This window comes from Oncorhynchus kisutch, linkage group LG18, assembly GCF_002021735.2.
Source record: "Oncorhynchus kisutch isolate 150728-3 linkage group LG18, Okis_V2, whole genome shotgun sequence".
NCBI classification, from domain to species: Eukaryota; Metazoa; Chordata; class Actinopteri; order Salmoniformes; family Salmonidae; genus Oncorhynchus; species Oncorhynchus kisutch.
This window is the reverse complement of record NC_034191.2, coordinates 84,076,283-84,092,286: the sequence shown is the minus strand read 5'-3', so window position 1 is coordinate 84,092,286 and position 16,004 is coordinate 84,076,283. Positions and strand designations below refer to the sequence as shown.

At 43.7% G+C, this 16,004-nt stretch overlaps 1 protein-coding gene across 3 annotated transcripts in view; it reads right to left on the bottom strand.

The window, feature by feature from the left end:
* nktr (natural killer cell triggering receptor) overlaps positions 1-14,412 on the bottom strand; it is a 129,911-nt gene extending 115,499 nt beyond the window's left edge. For 2 of the 3 annotated variants that reach the window (XM_031796913.1, XM_031796915.1), the window contains exons 1-3: positions 14,292-14,412; positions 7,410-7,493; positions 5,271-5,345 (exon numbers count right to left, since the gene is read on the bottom strand). In XM_031796913.1, the coding sequence (XP_031652773.1) occupies positions 5,271-5,345; positions 7,410-7,467 (133 nt within the window). In that variant the 5' untranslated portion in view covers positions 7,468-7,493; positions 14,292-14,412. Of the gene's footprint in view, positions 1-5,270; positions 5,346-7,409; positions 7,494-7,751; positions 7,815-14,291 lie in introns of all 3 variants that reach the window. The other variant, XM_031796914.1, reaches the window with a different exon arrangement.
* Positions 14,413-16,004: the final 1,592 nt, after the last annotated feature.

Sequence of the window (16,004 nt, the reverse complement as noted above, 5' to 3'; positions counted from 1 at the left end):
GCCTAAATGACTACCATCCCATAGCACTCACATCGGTAGCCATTAAGGCAGGTCATGGCTCACAACAACAACATTATCCCAGAAACACAAGACTCACTCAAATTTGCATACCACCCCAACAGATCCACAGACAATGCAATCTCTACTGCACTCCACACTGCCCTTTCACACCTGGACAAAAGGAACACCTATGTGAGATTGCTATTCTTTCACTTTAGCTTTGCATGCCCTCAAAGCTCATCACTAACCTAAGGACCCTGGGCCAACCCCAGGTGGTAAGGGTAGGTAACAACACATCCGCCACACTGATCCTCAACATGGGGGCCCCTCAGGGGTGCGTGCTCAGTCCCCTCCTGTACTCCCTGTTCACCCATGACTGCACGGCCAGGCAAGATTCCAAACCATCATTAAGTTTGCCAATGACAACAGTGGTAGGCCCGACAATGACGAGACCGCTTACAGGGAGGCGGTCAGAGAACTGGCGTGTGGTGCCAGGACAGCAACCTCTCCCTCAACGTGATCAAGACAAAGGAGATAATTGTGGACTACAGGAACAGGAGGACCAAGCACGCCCCCATTCTCATCAACGGGGATGTTGTGGAGCAGGTTGAGAGCTTCAAGTTCCTTGGTGTCCACATGATCAACAAGCAAACATGGTCCAAGTACACCAAGACAGTCGTGAAGAGGGCACTACAAAACCTATTCCCCCTCAGGAGATTGAAAAGATTTGGCATGGGTCCTCAGATCCTCAAAAGGTTCTACAGCTGCACCATTGAGAGCATCCTGACTGGCTGCTCGGCCTCCGACCGCAAGACACTACAGAGGTTAGTGCATACGGCCCAGTACATCACTGGGGCCAAACTTCCTGCCATCCAGGACCTCTATACCAGGCAGTGTCAGAGGAAGGCCCTAAAAATTGTCAAAGACTCCAGCCACCCTTGTCATAGACTGTTCATTCTGCTACTGCATGCCAAGCGGTACCGGAGCGCCACGTCTAGGTTCAAGAGGCTTCTAAACAGCTTCTACCCCCAAGCCATAAGACTACTGAACATCTAATCAAATGGCTACCCGGACTATTTGCATTGCCCCCCCCCCCCTCTTTTACACTGCTGCTGCTGGTACTACTACTCTGTTATTATCTATGTATAGTCACTTTAATAACTCTACCTACATATACATATTACCTCAATAAACACGACTAACCGGTTTCCTGCACATTGTACCTGTACCCCCTGTATATGGCCTCGCTATTGTTATTTTACTGCTGCTCTTTAATTGTTACTTTTTCTTATTTTTTAAACTGCATTGTTGGTTAGGACTTGTAAGTAAGCATTTCACGGTTGTATTCGGTGCATGTGAAAAAATAAAATTTGATTTGAATAAGACTATATTTTTGGGGGACCTGGAGACTCCCACAGTTGAGGCTGAAACTGCAAATTACCTTGATTCTCCTCTCAGTCTTGAAGAAATGATTCTGTTTATCAAGTCAATGCAGAGCAGCAAGCCTCCAGGGCCTGATGGGTTTCCAACTGAGTTCTTTAAGAAAGTATATGCTTTTATCTATGTATAACAAGTCACTTGAACATGGCTCATTCCCACCTACCCTAACACAGGCTTCAATAGCGCTTCTCCTTATGAAGGGGAAAGACCGTGTTCTTCATTTAGGCCCTAAGCCTCCTTAATGTGGATGTCAAGGTGCTGGCGAAGGCGTCTGAAAGTAGTCTAACCAGACTCATATCACAAGAACAAACCGGCTTCATAAAAAGGACAGCTATTCATTTTTTAATATTCGGACGCTGTTTAAAATGATTTATTCTAAACAATTCTCCAACTCCCCTGAGGTGGTAATCTCCTTAAGGAAATTTGCTCTTCTTAAAAATGGATTTACGGACAAATTTAGCTGATGAATCTGTTTCTTGCATACACCTCTCCAGGCCAATGTCTATACCGTTGTGATTATTCTGCACTGGTACGTGGGACACGCAGAGACTGTCCCCTTTATTATTTACCGCCGCCATTGAGCCCCGTTCAGTAGCTTTACGGGCATCCTCCTCTTTCCAAGATGTAACAATGGAAGGAGTTGAACATAGGTTATCATTGTATGCAAATGATTTGTTACTCAATGTAAATAACCCTGTAACCTGTTCACCTTCCATCCTTTCTATTCTGGAGAACTTGGCTCCTTCTCCGTTTACTAGATGAATCTCCAGAATAGTGAGTGCTTCCAAATCAATACAGCAGCGCTAGAGATCCAGCAGACAGACTTGTCCTTTCAGCCGCTCTGGTTTCAAATACCTTGGAGTGAACGTACCTCATTCATTACATGCGCTCCTTTTCTGCAAATTTCGCTCCCCTTCTTGCGCAAATGAAAACTAATAAAAAAATGCTGTAAAAACAGTTTACCCAAATTCCTTTATCTATTTCAATCTATCCTATTGTTTTTACCAAAGTGTTATTTTAAGTCAATCAGGCTGTTACCACATTTATCTGGAGAGGAAAGATACCCAGAGTCAATAGATCTTTTGTTTAGTGGAGGGCTGGCACTACCCAAATTTTTATACTATTACTGGGCAGCCAAGTGGCAATTGCTGAAATTCTGGTTACATGCTCCAGATACCCCATGGTGCCACGTAAAGGCACACTCTTGTATTCCTGCTTTACTCTGCTCTTCTCCCCCAGCATCCCCCTCCCGCAATACTAGCAATCGTGTAGTGCTCACCACACTTAAGATCTGGTACCAGTTTCGACGGCGTTTTAAAATCTCCTCTGCTTCTACTATGGGACCTACTGATAAGTATCACTTATTTCCTGCTTCCTTAGTAGATCATTCTTTCTCTCACTGGACAAGGAAATGTATTAAGTCCTTCCAATACATATGTAAATTGTATTTTTCTACTTTTCCCAACCAGGCCCCTAAATACTCTGTCTCCATCTTGTTTATTTGTTGTGATATAGATGTATAATTTTTGTTTTCTAGGAAGGCATTTAGGGAGGGTGTGGGGTGGGTATATGGGGTGAGTGGGAGGGAATCGAGGTGGGTGGACTGAGGTAGGGCGGAGGTAGGTAACGGACTTGGGGGGGTTGGGTGGATGTGTTGGCTTGTGTGGAGGTGTGGGAGGGCGGTTGGGGTATGGTCAAATCTTTGTACCTACATTGATGTAAATTTTGTCAAACTTGAATAAAATATATACCATAAAAAGTAGGGAAATATCCAACCACGAGCTGCAGATTTGGAATAATAAATGTCTAGTTGAGGCTCCAATCTCCCTAAACCTAGGCAGGCTCAAACCTCCCTAAACCTAGACAGGCTCCAACCCCTCTCCCTCCCTAAACCTGCCTAGGCAGGCTCCAACCCCCCACCCTAAACTTAGGCAGGCTCCACACTGAAATATGGAACAAAAACATTGTTTTGATGAAAGCAAACAGCATCTTCATTAGTCCAGGGGCATACTTTGTTTCATGTTAACTAAAACCTGCCAACGAAGATTAAGCTCCCAAAATCAAACAGGGAAAAAGAAAACCTGGGCCAAATATCTACAAGTTAACAAGGAGGTGAAGTGTCTCAAGTCCCATTATAAAGGGAATAACACCCTTTTAAAACAGGAGTAAATGTATAGATGGGAAAGAGGAGTCCTGGCTAAAATGGTGCTTTTGTTTTGTATAAACGTTCACACCACTATTGTACACGCCATGCCTGGTACATAAGTGAAAAATACACATGCCTAGTACATACATTATACATGTAACTCAGACTGGTATGCCTTCATCCCGAAACGCGATCTCAGATAGGGTCAGACTGTGTGGCACTTTCACCACATCCTGCAGCAGCTCTTCCTCCAGGGAGAGGTACTGTAGCTGTTACTGTCTCAGTACAGTGATGTTTCACCACATCCTGCAGCAGCTCTTCCTCCAGGGAGAGGTACTGTAGTTGTTACTGTCTCAGTACAGTGATGTTTCACCACATCCTGCAGCAGCTCTTCCTCCAGGGAGAGGTACTGTAGCTGTTACTGTCTCAGTACAGTGATGTTTCACCACATCCTGCAGCAGCTCTTCCTCCAGGGAGAGGTACTGTAGCTGTTACTGTCTCAGTACAGTGATGTTTCACCACATCCTGCAGCAGCTCTTCCTCCAGGGAGAGGTACTGTAGCTGTTACTGTCTCAGTACAGTGATGTTTCACCACATCCTGCAGCAGCTCTTCCTCCAGGGAGAGGTACTGTAGCTGTTACTGTCTCAGTACAGTGATGTTTCACCACATCCTGCAGCAGCTCTTCCTCCAGGGAGAGGTACTGTAGCTGTTACTGTCTCAGTACAGTGATGTTTCACCACATCCTGCAGCAGCTCTTCCTCCAGGGAGAGGTACTGTAGCTGTTACTGTCTCAGTACAGTGATGTTTCACCACATCCTGCAGCAGCTCTTCCTCCAGGGAGAGGTACTGTAGCTGTTACTGTCTCAGTACAGTGATGTTTCACCACATCCTGCAGCAGCTCTTCCTCCAGGGAGAGGTACTGTAGCTGTTACTGTCTCAGTACAGTGATGTTTCACCACATCCTGCAGCAGCTCTTCCTCCAGGGAGAGGTACTGTAGCTGTTACTGTCTCAGTACAGTGATGTTTCACCACATCCTGCAGCAGCTCTTCCTCCAGGGAGAGGTACTGTAGCTGTTACTGTCTCAGTACAGTGATGTTTCACCACATCCTGCAGCAGCTCTTCCTCCAGGGAGAGGTACTGTAGCTGTTACTGTCTCAGTACAGTGATGTTTCACCACATCCTGCAGCAGCTCTTCCTCCAGGGAGAGGTACTGTAGCTGTTACTGTCTCAGTACAGTGATGTTTCACCACATCCTGCAGCAGCTCTTCCTCCAGGGAGAGGTACTGTAGCTGTTACTGTCTCAGTACAGTGATGTTTCACCACATCCTGCAGCAGCTCTTCCTCCAGGGAGAGGTACTGTAGCTGTTACTGTCTCAGTACAGTGATGTTTCACCACATCCTGCAGCAGCTCTTCCTCCAGGGAGAGGTACTGTAGCTGTTACTGTCTCAGTACAGTGATGTTTCACCACATCCTGCAGCAGCTCTTCCTCCAGGGAGAGACGTCTTCATGGTATTGGAGGTAATGTCTAACTGGATGTTCATTATAGACTAGGTACATTTAATACATCTCATACGTGGAGGTTAAGATCGGCTTCATGTAATACTGAGTTGGAACTCTGCTCTGTGGGGGATACATAGACAGGATGAAACATCCAGACCTGCTGTGTCTGGTCCATACTCACCAGTGCACAAACTGAGGAAGTTTTTGCTAGTCTTGGGACAGACATCGGAGAACAGTTGATAGACTATACGTCCAACTGAAAAAGACAGAACAATTTGTTAGGCCTGACTGAGGAATCAATCTGAAACATATCCTGGGCTGACAGGTCTCTCTGGCCAATACATTTTTCTAATGGCAGTATGGCACCTGACCAATCATCTCAACATCGCAGTTATCACTAGGGCTGGGACGATACCAGTATCGCACATTTTTTTCCATGGCAAAACTGAATACATAAAACCACTATTTAGTCCTTTAAAACCTGCTGTATGTAAAATATTGTATATGCTATAGCTTGGAAAATGAATACATTTGACTCTGGGTGACAACCTGCTAGTTTCTACCATTGGGGCTGCTTTATAAAATAGTTAAATTTGCTTCCTGTTTTGTTTCTTTGCTATGATACTAACGAGTATGGCGATACTGGTATGGTCCCGGACCTAGTTGCCACTGCCATTCTCAACACCTTGGACCGCAAGTCAACACCTTGGACCGCAAGTCAACACCTTGGACCGCAAGTCAACACCTTGGACCGCAAGTCAACACCTTGGACCGCAAGTCGACACCTTGGACCACAAGTCGACACCTTGGACCGCATGTCGACACCCTGGACCGCATGTCGACACCTTGGACCGCAAGTCGACACCCTGGACCGCAAGTCGACACCCTGGACACCATGTCGACACCCTGGACACCATGTCGACAACCTGGACACCATGTCGACACCCTGGACACCATGTCGACACCCTGGACACCATGTCGACACCCTGGACACCATGTCGACACCACGTCGACACCCTGGACACCATGTCGACACCCTGGACACCCTGGACACCATGTCGACACCCTGGACACCATGTCGACACCCTGGACACCATGTCGACACCATGTCGACACCCTGGACACCATGTCGACACCCTGGACACCATTTCGACACCCTGGACACCATGTCGACACCCTGGACACCATGTCGACACCCTGGACACCATGTCGACACCCTGGACACCATGTCGACACCCTGGACATCATGTCGACACCCTGGACATCATGTCGACACCCTGGACATCATGTCGACACCCTGGACATCATGTCGACACCCTGGACATCATGTCGACACCCTGGACATCTTGTCGACACCCTGGACACCATGTCGACACCCAAGAACGCATGTCGACACCCTGGACATCTTGTCAACACCCTGGACACCATGTCAACACCCTGGACACCATGTCAACACCCTGGACACCATGTCAACACCCTGGACACCATGTCAACACCCTGGACACCATGTCAACACCCTGGACACCATGTCAACACCCTGGACACCATGTCAACACCCTGGACACCATGTCAACACCCTGGACACCATGTCAACACCCTGGACACCATGTCAACACCCTGGACACCATGTCAACACCCTGGACACCATGTCAACACCCTGGACACCATGTCAACACCCTGGACACCATGTCAACACCCTGGACACCCTGTCAACACCCTGGACACCATGTCAACACCCTGGACACCATGTCAACACCCTGGACACCATGTCAACACCCTGGACACCATGTCAACACCCTGGACACCATGTCAACACCCTGGACACCCTGTCAACACCCTGGACACCATGTCAACACCCTGGACATCATGACAACACGCTGGACATCATGACAACACGCTGGACATCATGTCAACACCTGCCTAGCATGCTCTCCAGAGTATGGAAACACCCACCCAGCTCGCCCTGTATTTATAGTGTTACTGTATGCAGTAGGTTGTACAGTAAAACGGCAAATAGGACACGCATCCAATCTGGAGCACAATAAAACAGTTACTGTTGATATTTAAAGCTCTGGCTTTATGATTTCATATCCTGTTGCATTTCAAATAAGAGTGTTGGGCCTGTCACCGAAAGACTGTTGGTTGAAATCCCAGAGCCGACTAGGTAAAAGAAATCTGGTCTCAGCTTTCAATAGTGCAACAAGCCTAGCCCAGGCTATATGTAAAACGTGAATGAGAATGTCAGAGCAGCAAAGTCCTGTCTCAGCATTTTCTTAGTCTGGCAGTGAGCCATCACCGGGTGGTTGTTGACGCGTCTTACCTGGTTCTCTGTTGATCTCCACATCAAAGTAGCACTGAGGACGCTCCTTCACCCCCATCCTGACCACAGAGCAGACTGGGACACCTGCAAGGCAGAGAGCGAGAGAAGGGGGGAGTGAGAGCGAGAGAAAGGGGGAGTGAGAGCGAGCGAGAAAAGGGGGAGGGAGCGAGAGAAAGGGCATTACTACTATAGGCAGACCTTTACGTCAATAATATTTTTGCCACATTTGCACAGTTGAGGGAAATGTACGATCTCCCCGCATCTAACTTTCTTTGACATCTTCCGAAACTATGTGCCACTGAGGCAATTACACCTGCACGCGAATTGTATATTTTTATGTACCTCACCCCTGGCTCCAAGAGTTTGATCTCTTTACAGCATATGACTCTGTATCCAGAAGGAGACCTGGGAGGAAGACCATGGTATGGAGATTACTGATGACTGTTGGGCTGATTGCCTTCGAGATATTCACTTGTGCTCCCGACACCAACTTATTCAATACAAAGTGACTCAGACTCCTGTCGTGTCTTTGGAATCATTAAACTGAAGACTTATTTTATCAAAAATTCTCTGTAATTATTATTACGTGATTAAACTAACTTAATTATGTAATTGTAATTAAGTAGGAAGTCGGGGCACCAAGGAAAATATTCAGATTAAAGTTATAATTTTTCTAATATAACTTTCAGATATTTTAATATCAATCAATTTATCTTCTAATTAATTAATTATTCTTTACCTCACGTTAGTCTCATTCCAAACGTCGTAAATTGTTGGTTATCTGCACGAACCCAGTCTTCACTATGAGTTATCGATACATCAATTGTCTTAAATAATTTATTTACTAACTAAATAATCAATCAATCACAGAAATGCATAAACAAACAGTAGATCTGGTTACAAGGAAATGATAGCGGAGGTTCCCTGGTGGGATAAACCGGTATCGCGGCTTGGTGGACAAAAGGGGAGTGGGGGTCGACTGAGATACAAGACACTACCATGTGATAATTATAACAATTGAATGCTAATCCTTTGTACATAAACGCTCAATCATTCAGGAATAATTGCAATCAATATATATATTTATGCTCAGTGTGTCGTCGTGAACTCTGTTGGAGAGTTTGTCCGCCCTCTAGCTCTCTGCCATGGTTAGAATGGATTGTTCAGAGTAACATTCAGCAATGTTGTTATAGAATAGGTGTTTCGGCGGTTGTTGGTCTTCGCGTTCAATGATACTGAATTCCTAGCTGCAGACTAGTAATTAGTATCAAGGATTTGTTCTTATTCTGTCGGTTCGATAGTCTCAGAGTTTAACCACGTGGTATGGGCGGCAGGGTAGCCAAGTGGTTAGAGTGTTGGACTAGTAACCGAAAGGTTGCAAGTTCAAATCCCCGTGCTGACAAGGTACAAATCTGTCGTTCTGCCCCTGAACAGGCAGTTAACCCACTGTTCCTAGGCCGTCATTGAAAATAAGAATTTGTTCTTAACTGACTTGCCTAGTTAAATAAAGGTAAAATAAAATAAAAAATGGTTAGGCAATCGTCTGAAACCTTAGCCCTCTCGTAATTGAGAGAAGCATGGTCTCCAGATAAATTCCCAAAGTGGGGTTATAATCAGAAGAGCAGAAAGGGGCTGTCCTATGATGCCAGATCAATGTCTGTGCTCATGGGGCGGACCTATGATTTAGTTAAACTCCAAAGGGAATTGGAGTTTCCTTCATTAAACAGTTTAAAATCACATTACATAATTTCACAAATATTTCCATAAATTTTTACTCATTCATTTTTATACAACAATTAGATGCGATCCTCACAACTGAGACTCATATATAAACAGGGTTATGGTAATGTGGCTGTACTGTCTCTGAGTTTCACAAAATTGTACCAAACGGACTGGCTAATTCACCGACCGTTTATACATTCTCCAAAACATCAGTGTTCAGTTCAACAAGTTCTGTGAGGTGGAAGAAGTTACTTTGTTCGCCCTATGAAAACTCTCTCTCTAGACTGTCTGGCCATGAGGAAGAATCTCCTCCAGGAATGTATGACCTGCCTAACAGAGTCTGGTGTAGGGGGAAAGAGAGAGGGGTGGTGCAGAGAGAGGGGGATGGTGCTCGCTGTACCCAAAGAGGGCAACGTCATGACACTCCACTATTCCTGTACCAAATTACACACGTTCTACTGAAAATCTGCAGAGGGTACCCTGGGTCACCTCTTCTGGTCATGCCCCAAACTGCACACATTCTGGCAGGATATTTATATACGTGTTTCTCATTAGTATACAGCTGTAACCTCATACCAGCCCCGGATACTGCTGTTTTAGGAAGGTCACAGCACCTAACGACTTTAACCAACTGAGAACAGAAAACATTACAACATGGCATGTTTATTGGAAAAATAACAATTTTGAGCCTTTGGAATAAGGAGACTGTACTGGTTTTTAATACCTGGTTAGCTGAAGTCACTAGCTTGCTACACGTAGAAAGGATTCGACATGGCAGATCTAATACATTTGTTAACTTCTCTAGGATAGGGAGCAGCATTCAGAATTTTGGGTGAAAAGCATGCCCAAATTCAACTGCCTGCTACTCATCCCCAGAAGATATGCATATTATTAGTAGATTTGGATAGAAAACACTCTGAAGTTTCTAAAACTGTTTGAATCATGTCTGTGAGTATAACAGAACGTATGTAGCAGGTGAAACCCAGAGGACAAACCATTCAGATGTTTTTGAAGTCACTCTTTTCAATGGGAATCCAAATTTCTAAGGGATCTTCTTGCAGTTCCTACTGCTTCCACTGGATGTCAACAGTCTTTAGAAATTGGTTAAGATTTTTCCTTTGTGTAATGAAGAAGTACGGCCATCCAGAACGAGGGTAACTTGAAGTGTACTGTTAGATAGAGGCGCGTGACCAGAAAGCTAGCTACAGTTTGTTTTCTTCCTGAACACAGATCCTCCTGTCTTCAATTTTATCGATTATTTACGTAAAAAAATACCTAAAGTTGTATTACAAAAGTAGTTTGAAATGTTTTGGCAAGGTTTACAGTTTACAAAATATCTCAAAAGTTGTCACGTTGCGCAAGTTGGAACCAGTGTTTTTCTGGATCAAACGCGCCAAATAAAATTTACATTTTGGATATATAGACGGAATTAATCAAACAAAAGGACCAATTGTGATGTTTATGGGACATATTGGAGTGCCAACAAAAGAAGCTCGTCAAAGGTAGGCATGAATTATATTTTTATTTCTGCGTTTTGTGTCGCGCCTGCAGGGTTGAAATATGCTTCTCTCTCTTTGTTTACTATGGTGCTATGCTCAGATAATAGCATTGTTTGCTTTCGCCGAAAAGCCTTTTTGAAATCTGACAAGTTGGCTAGATTCACAACAAGTGCAGCTTTAATTTGGTGTCTTGCATGTGTGATTTCATGAATGTTTGATATTTATAGTAATTTATTTGAATTTGGCGCTCTGCATTTTCCCTGGCTTTTGGCCAGGTGCTAGCGTCCCACATATCCCAGAGAGGTTAAGACATGCGTTTATCACGCATCTTTCACGTGATGATGGGAAACAACATACAACCAACCCTGATCCACAGTAATTATTTTTAATGCAGCGCATAGTCCTTACACTGTCAAATATCAATGAAGCAAGGTGCCAATCCCTTAATGCGGGCAAACTTAAATCAGTTTTACTAATAATTGAGAGAGTAGATCTAGCTGGTCTGTCATAATATAACAGAGACAGTAGATCTAGCTGGTCTGTCATAAAATAACAGAGACAGTAGATCTAGCTGGTCTGTCATATAATAGAGACAGTAGATCTAGCTGGTCTGTCATATTATAATAGAGACAGTAGATCTAGCTGGTCTGTCATTATATAATAGAGACAGTAGATCTAGCTGTCATATTACAGTTCGTAGAAACATGTCAAACGATGTATAGAATCAATCTTTAGGATGTTTTTATCATAAATCTTCAATAATATTCCAACCAGATTTCCCTTGTCTTCAGAAATGCAATGGAACACAAGCTAACTCTCTCGTGAACGCGCGTGACCAGCTCATGCCACTCTGGCAGACCTCTGACTCATTCAGCTCCCATTCCCCCCCTTCTTCACAGTAGAAGCATCAAACAAAGTTCTAAAGACTGTTGACATCTAGTGGAAGCCGTATGAAGTGCAATTTGACCCCATAGACACTATTTTTGATAGAAATGAGTTCCTGGTTTGATTTTTCTCAGGTTTTCGCTTGCCATATGAGTTCTGTTTTACTCAGACATCATTCAGTCTTTGAAACTTCAGTGTTTTCTACCCACATCTACTAATAATATGCATATATTTGCAACGGTGCCTGAATAGCAGGCATTTTACTCTGGGCACGCTTTTCATCCAAACGTGAAAATGCTGCCCCCTATCCCAAACAGGTAAAAGTCCCCGGCCACTAGACACGCCGCTTCTGGGTGAGCATTTTCTTCTTTGCTTATGGCCTTATAGAGTTGGTTGAGAGTGGTCTTAGTGCCAGCTTCGTTCTGTGGTGGTAAATAGACGACTACGAATAATATAGATGAGAGCACTTGGTAGATAGTGTGGTCTACAGCTTATCATACGGTACTCTACCTCAGTATGTCAAGAGTTCTTTAATATTAGATAACGCGCACCGGCTGTTATGACAAATAGACACACACCCCCACCCCTCATCTTACCAGAGGTAGAGTCTCTGTTCTGCCGGTGCATGGAAAATACTGCTAGCTCTATATTGTTCGTATCGTCGTTCAGCCACATCTCGGTAAAACATAAGACGTTAGGACGTTACAATTTTTTATGCCCCGTTGGTAGGATAATCTTAATCATAGGGCATCAACTTTATTTTCCAATGATTGCACGTTAGCAAGAAGAACTGATGGCAGTGCGAGCTTACTCTACGGATTCTCAGAAGGCTGTCCCATCTGTGGCCCCTTTTCCTGCGTATTTTCTTCACACAAAAGGTATGGATCTGGGCCTGTTCCAGTGAAAGCAGGATATCCTTCTAGTCGGACTCGTTTAAGTTAACAGTTTAATCCAGTCCGCAGTTGAAACCAATGCATTGAACGGTATTTTTTGCAAAACAGTGATTGCGTTAGTCTAAATCATGACTATCCAATCTACTCATCACAATATGAATAGTAGCCTATCTTACATAGGTCTGCAAACGCAATGATGCATGGACTGCTTTATTATAAAGGTGCATTGTTATGGTGAAAATGTGCTTCCCCAAACTTGAAACTCACACACAGCCTATGCATAGGTTAGTGATTTTGCCATTTGTTACTTTTCTTATTGGCAGAGGAAAATTAAATGTGGGGGAAAGGGACACAGAACACAACACCAGCTTGGCTGTTTAGCTCACATTTTTTAACATGATTGACCGGGACAGAGTGACACCCCACCCAAAATGGGCAGGGTTTGAGGACAAGGAAATTGATTTGAATACCAGGGAGGACCCACAGTGTCTACTTTATTGTATTTAACTAGTCCATAGCCTATTGAAAGTCTGCTAGATTGGTAGGGAAAACAATTTGCCAAGTTACATGACACCATAGGCCCTTTTTGAACTGGGCAAATGTTTTTGATCAAATTGTCGACCCTAGCCCAATTAAGGAGTAACGTTAGGCTCCTTTGGCAACCAAAAACGCCATCTAAAGCAATTCTCAATTGCTTTAAGGTTCACGAAGCCCTCTACTTTCATATTGTATCAACAAATAATTTCACAAACGCAAAATACATTTACTGTACATGGTTTTAACATTTGCAGCAGACGGTACTTCAGTGACAACGCATTTGTGGCATCCATCTTCCGCTTACACACGTGTTCAGAGATGCAGATGTTAATTACTGTCCGTTTTCCGTGAACAAGCGCTGTAACATGAAAATATGGCCGTGTGGGAACCCCAACCCCGTAAAAAGCTGCAATAACTGAACCTTGTTTTTATTAGTTCTCGCTAATACCAACGACATGTTCCTTGTTTCCAAAACCGTAACGCGAGCGATGCGTTTAGATTTAGAGCAAGCGTTGAGGCACTCAACGACCGGAAAATGCCATCTTCATTAAACACTAAAGATAGTTACAGTCGCGCCCATTGTTGACCTACTTTCACTTTCATTTAGGATATTGTCTGTAGCTACTGCTAAGTACTGAGCCATGGTTGCGAGGTTAACTTGTGTTGGAGTTTGAACAATTATAGTACCAGCACATAGTATGCCTGCTAAATCGACATATCCGCCGTGACTTGATATGCAATGTTTACTTGGCTGTGATCTGGCTATCTGGCTGCTGCTGTTGACTGCTGCTGTTGACTGATCTGGCTGCTGTTGTTGACTGATCTGGCTGCTGTTGTTGACTGATCTGGCTGCTGTTGTTGACTGATCTGGCTGCTGTTGTTGACTGATCTGGCTGCTGTTGTTGACTGATCTGGCTGCTGTTGTTGACTGATCTGGCTGCTGTTGTTGACTGATCTGGCTGCTGTTGTTGACTGAACTGGCTGCTGTTGTTGACTGACTCCATGGCGTTTGTCACAGTTTGTTACCATCTAGCTCTCTTGGAAAGGCACAATACATATGATACGAATGTGTTTTATCGAGCTGGTTTTATACGCCAACAAGCTAAAGACTCCGTAGTAGGCTACTAGCACACGTTCATTAGCTAGCTAACGTTAGCAATCTCAATTTAACACGTTAGTTAGCAAGCCAGCTAACCTTGCGATGTCCAGGCCGTTTGTTGAGTTAAACAAATAACATCGGTTGTTTATTGATTCCCAGAGGTTAACAAGATGCCACCATTAATTTAAAAATAAATAATAATAAACAATATCGTTTCGATGAAGCAAACTACGCAGGCTTTACCTACCTGTGATCTGCGCACCGTAGCTGGGCGCTGTATGAATGCAACAGCCGTGTGCGAGGATCAAAACTGCAATGTATCATGGGTAATTTGTCTGACTGATCAACAAATAATGAGCTGTTATTTGATGCAAGGTGATTTGTAGATCAGTCAATCGACCGTCGCCTGTGTCATGTTAAAAAGGTCCGTGCTAAAAATCTTCCCAGCGTGAAATTAGTTCCGAGGCGTTCTGATCGTGACGGCATGTTGTAACTTTTTACATGACACCCTGCAGCCGTTTCGATGCCTTCTAACACTGTATGGTGAATGCAGCTAAAATAAGATGCATTTCCCGCTCGAGTTCGTTAGGGATGAGCCTTTCGAGTATTTTCTGTGAGCCGGCTCATTTGGTTAGTTCACATTAAAGAGCAGGGTCTTAGTTCAAAATCGACCTAGAACCATGAACAAAATTGCAAATCTATAAATCTAGCCAAATGAATATAAAATAATAATACAGAAACGCACACACAAAAAAAGAATCAGCGTGGACGAGATTGAGGTGCTCTCCCCACCATTTATTCTTTCTTTAGATATTTACTGTGTAACTTATCTGCAGAAAAACGTTGTTCTGAACTCAGAAAGCAGTACTAGCGGTATGCAAATCAGGGAGCCAAATGAACGGCTATTTGACCGACGAAATTCGGTTCCCGACTTTAACCAAAAATATCATTTAAAAAAGAGCCGTTCGTTCGCGAACGACCCATCAATAGATCCCGTAGGAACCCAACTCTTCACAATAGAAAATAACAAATCAATCAAAGCGGCTACCAGCCTTTGGAATAAAAGTCTCAGAGGAAGCACTGTAAACTACTGAAGTACAGTATAAAAATAACTGAATAATGCGTCCAAGATGTCTGACCGTTGTTTAAGGTGATCTACTCACGCTCGCATACACCATTCATGGACTGTCTATATCCAGGTTGCAGCCGGTGTATACATGCCAACTTCACATTTGTACTCAGGGAGCAGCGATGACGTCATCCAAAAACATGTCAAACATTGGTTGAATATAAAATGTTAATATCCTCCTAACTGTGAGTCATTAAATAAATAAAAATCATCTGCTTCGCAGCAATTATATGGTGTTTATGTTTTGAACACAAAGGTGATGACTAAAGTGTGTTATTAGGAATTATCCAAATCTGACTTCTCTATGGAAATTCTCTTTCTGGGCCGGGCGTCAGTTAAACGGCAGTACCAAAGCAAAACTATAGGATCAGTCGAAACCCTGGCCCCTTGCTGTAAAATCATTTATATACACACTAGATGACAAATAGGGGGCGCTATGTTGAAGCTGTAGTGCCTCCATCTTGGCACTCCCCTCACCGGTGTAAATAATATTTTGGAAGCTATAGAAATGCATTTATTAATGTCTACATTTGTTTTATACCATTTCCGCGCTTATAAACCCAGGGTCATTACAATACTTTGACATATTATGTGAGCTAAACATAAAAATAAAATACATCAAAACATTTTCTTAACATTTTTTGACATTAGTAATGTTACTGGCCCCACTACAAAAAAAAAACTTAAATACATGTAATTTTGTCATTGAAACATTTAATTGAAATACTGTAGAATTCCATTCATTCCTATGGGGAGTGCCAATATGGCCGACATGTGGGTTCAAAGCCTCTCAATGGCCAATACATAGCATCAGCAATACAGGGTTTATAT